The following is a 2,588-nucleotide window of genomic DNA, read 5'->3' on the forward strand; positions in this document are numbered from 1 at the left end:
CGGATCAATCGCACTCAAAAGGACAAGGTTTCCATTGGCCATGGATTTCGAGGGCTTCTGTGAAGATGAAAATCGTACCACCTTGAGCGAAGATTATCATCCGATTCAGGACGGCTGGAACTCGCTTTTGGATGTGATAGGTTAGTCGTGTTGCCGTTTGCATAACTTTAGGCGTGTGGCATTGATTGGAAACAACTTTTCCAGGTGACGATCCCCAATTCCTGTACGTTTGGGCTTTGCCGTTGTGGAACTACGCCCTGTATTGGAGCATTGGGTCTCTGTTTGTGCTGATGGATGTTACCGGAAAGCCGGCCTTTCTCCGGAAGTACAAGACGCAACCCGGAAGGAACGAACCACTTCCCACGAAGGCGCTGTCCAGCGTTGTGTTTTCGGTTTTGTTCAACCAGTTCTGTATGGGAATTCCGGCGGCTTTCATCGGATTCCGCCTGATCGATACCAGTAGTTTGGAAAACATCCGGATCCTTCCGAGTGGCTTCGTGGTGTTGCGGGACTTGATCGTTTGCATAATTCTGATCGAACCGGTATTCTACTATGCCCATCGGATCGTGCACCTTGGACCTATCTACCGGCACATCCACAAGCGACATCACGAGTGGACGGCCCCTTTTGCCCTGGAGGCCCTCCACTGTACCCCACCGGAGTACGTCCTGTTCAATGTGATCGTTCCAAGCGTCGGAATCGTGCTGATGAAAAGCCACGTCTTCACGGCTGCCCTCTGGTATCCGGTTATGGTGATGAACACGCTCCGCGATCACTGCGGCTACCATTTGCCGTTCTTCTTCAGTCCGGAGTTTCACGATTACCACCATGCCAAGTGAGTGTTGAACTCTTGGATTCGGAGAATTCGATCCAGAGTGTATCGACTGTTTTGTCTATCAATCCAGAATGCTGAAATTAATCGATTACATTCCTATTTCCGTCCAGATTCACCGAATGTTACGGTATTTATGGGATCATGGATTGGCTGCATGCTACGGATCGGAAGTATCGCAAGAGCAAACAGCATCAGCGGCACCATGTGCTCTGGACGACCAAATCGGCACGGGAGCTCGTTCCGGATAAATGAGTTTATTTTTTTTCTTTTGAATAGGAAAAGTATTAAATTCGTGATAGAATACATTTGGAAACGTGATCCATTGTATAAATTTTCTTCAACTCGAATAAATTTTATTTTACAAGATTTTGTGATCGATTCTTCAATTTCATGTGAAACAGAAAATTGATATTTACACCCACAAATCTTACTCTACTCCAATAATGTTCCTTGGAGGAATTATCGGCATAAGATTCTATGCCGGGCAAGTTTTCTCAGTTTTCTTCCATATTCTCTTGTGTTGCCAATTTGGATTATGATTTTTCAATTAACTAATCTCTTTACTCTCCTAGTATCTCCGTTATTATAAAAGGAAGTGTCCGTTCAATTTTTCTTGAATTGCTGTTGCCCAAAACTGTCCATCAGGAATGTTTCAATTGGACTGTACAATTCTTGTCTGAGACACAGGCCTTAATTCCGTTTACCGATCAACGATTGCGGAAACATTTAATGCTGGATACATCTGTTGTAGGATAAAAATGTAATGCATGTATCAACCAATCAAAAATAACACTAATTTTACTTACCCAGCAATCAATTCAAGTCAGCTGTTCTATTAAAATAGCTTAAGTCACTCTCACAAACAATGCTCTTCTATTATTAATATTTTCAATCATTTTCACTATTTTCATAAGCATTTACTGCGAAGATGCAAAAGGACCTATGAACCGCACTTGCCGAAATGTTTTAAACGTTTTTTTGCATCGCACGGCAATCCAGTGGTGCGCAAAACGTTATTAAAACCAAATTGCACTCGAAAATGAGAAAGTGAACATACGTCTTAAATTCAAATCAACTTATTAAATTAACTTATTGATCAAATGAAACCTAGTTTTTACCTAACATAGAATTCATGTTTGTCTATCGTTTGTAGTCAAAAGCTTGATTTGGTTTATATTGGTTCATACGACTTAATCAACCCAACTCTAGAAAATTTTGTTCAAAAATGCTGGATTTCCAATTCGATTCCAACTTCTTATCACCATGAATAGGCTGCTTCTCTGACAGATAAGTTCGAGCTTTCTGTATCCAATATTTCTTTATTTGCGGAATCTTTCATTTAAGCTGCCACAACATACCAAATAATACACATTCTATCAAACAGTTTAATTATTCTTCTCAGATATGGTATCACGCTAAGAATTGATCCGACAAATAACAGCTTTGAGATAAATTAAATTGGCATTAAAACATGTCGTACCCAATCTACAACTTCTGTTCTCAGACTTTCAAGTGCTACTCATGCGTATGTGCTCATGATCAGCATTGTAAAAATTTGCGTAAACTTTCGTTAATACAGATCAAACCTCAAATATGTATAACTGTAGGAGTCAGAAATCAGAAAATCAGGATTTTATCATTACCAATCTGTGCTGGTCGAACTACTTTATTTCATTAAACTTGTCAACGACCAGCTTTGCTGCATCTTCGACCCCATAAGAGATCAACGTAAGTCAATTTAATTCACAATTTC

At 40.3% G+C, this 2,588-nt stretch overlaps 1 protein-coding gene across 1 annotated transcript; it reads left to right on the top strand.

Annotated features, from left to right (window-relative positions):
• The first annotated feature begins 40 nt into the window (after window positions 1-40).
• On the top strand, window positions 41-1,087 carry LOC129757910 (fatty acid hydroxylase domain-containing protein 2-like). Its single transcript, XM_055755296.1, has 3 exons — window positions 41-140; window positions 205-835; window positions 946-1,087. The coding sequence occupies exons 1-3, from the start codon at window positions 41-43 to the stop codon at window positions 1,085-1,087; spliced, it is 873 nt and encodes a 290-aa protein (XP_055611271.1).
• The last annotated feature ends 1,501 nt before the right edge of the window (window positions 1,088-2,588 follow it).

This window comes from Uranotaenia lowii, chromosome 1 (assembly GCF_029784155.1).
Source record: "Uranotaenia lowii strain MFRU-FL chromosome 1, ASM2978415v1, whole genome shotgun sequence".
Taxonomy (NCBI): Eukaryota; Metazoa; Arthropoda; class Insecta; order Diptera; family Culicidae; genus Uranotaenia; species Uranotaenia lowii.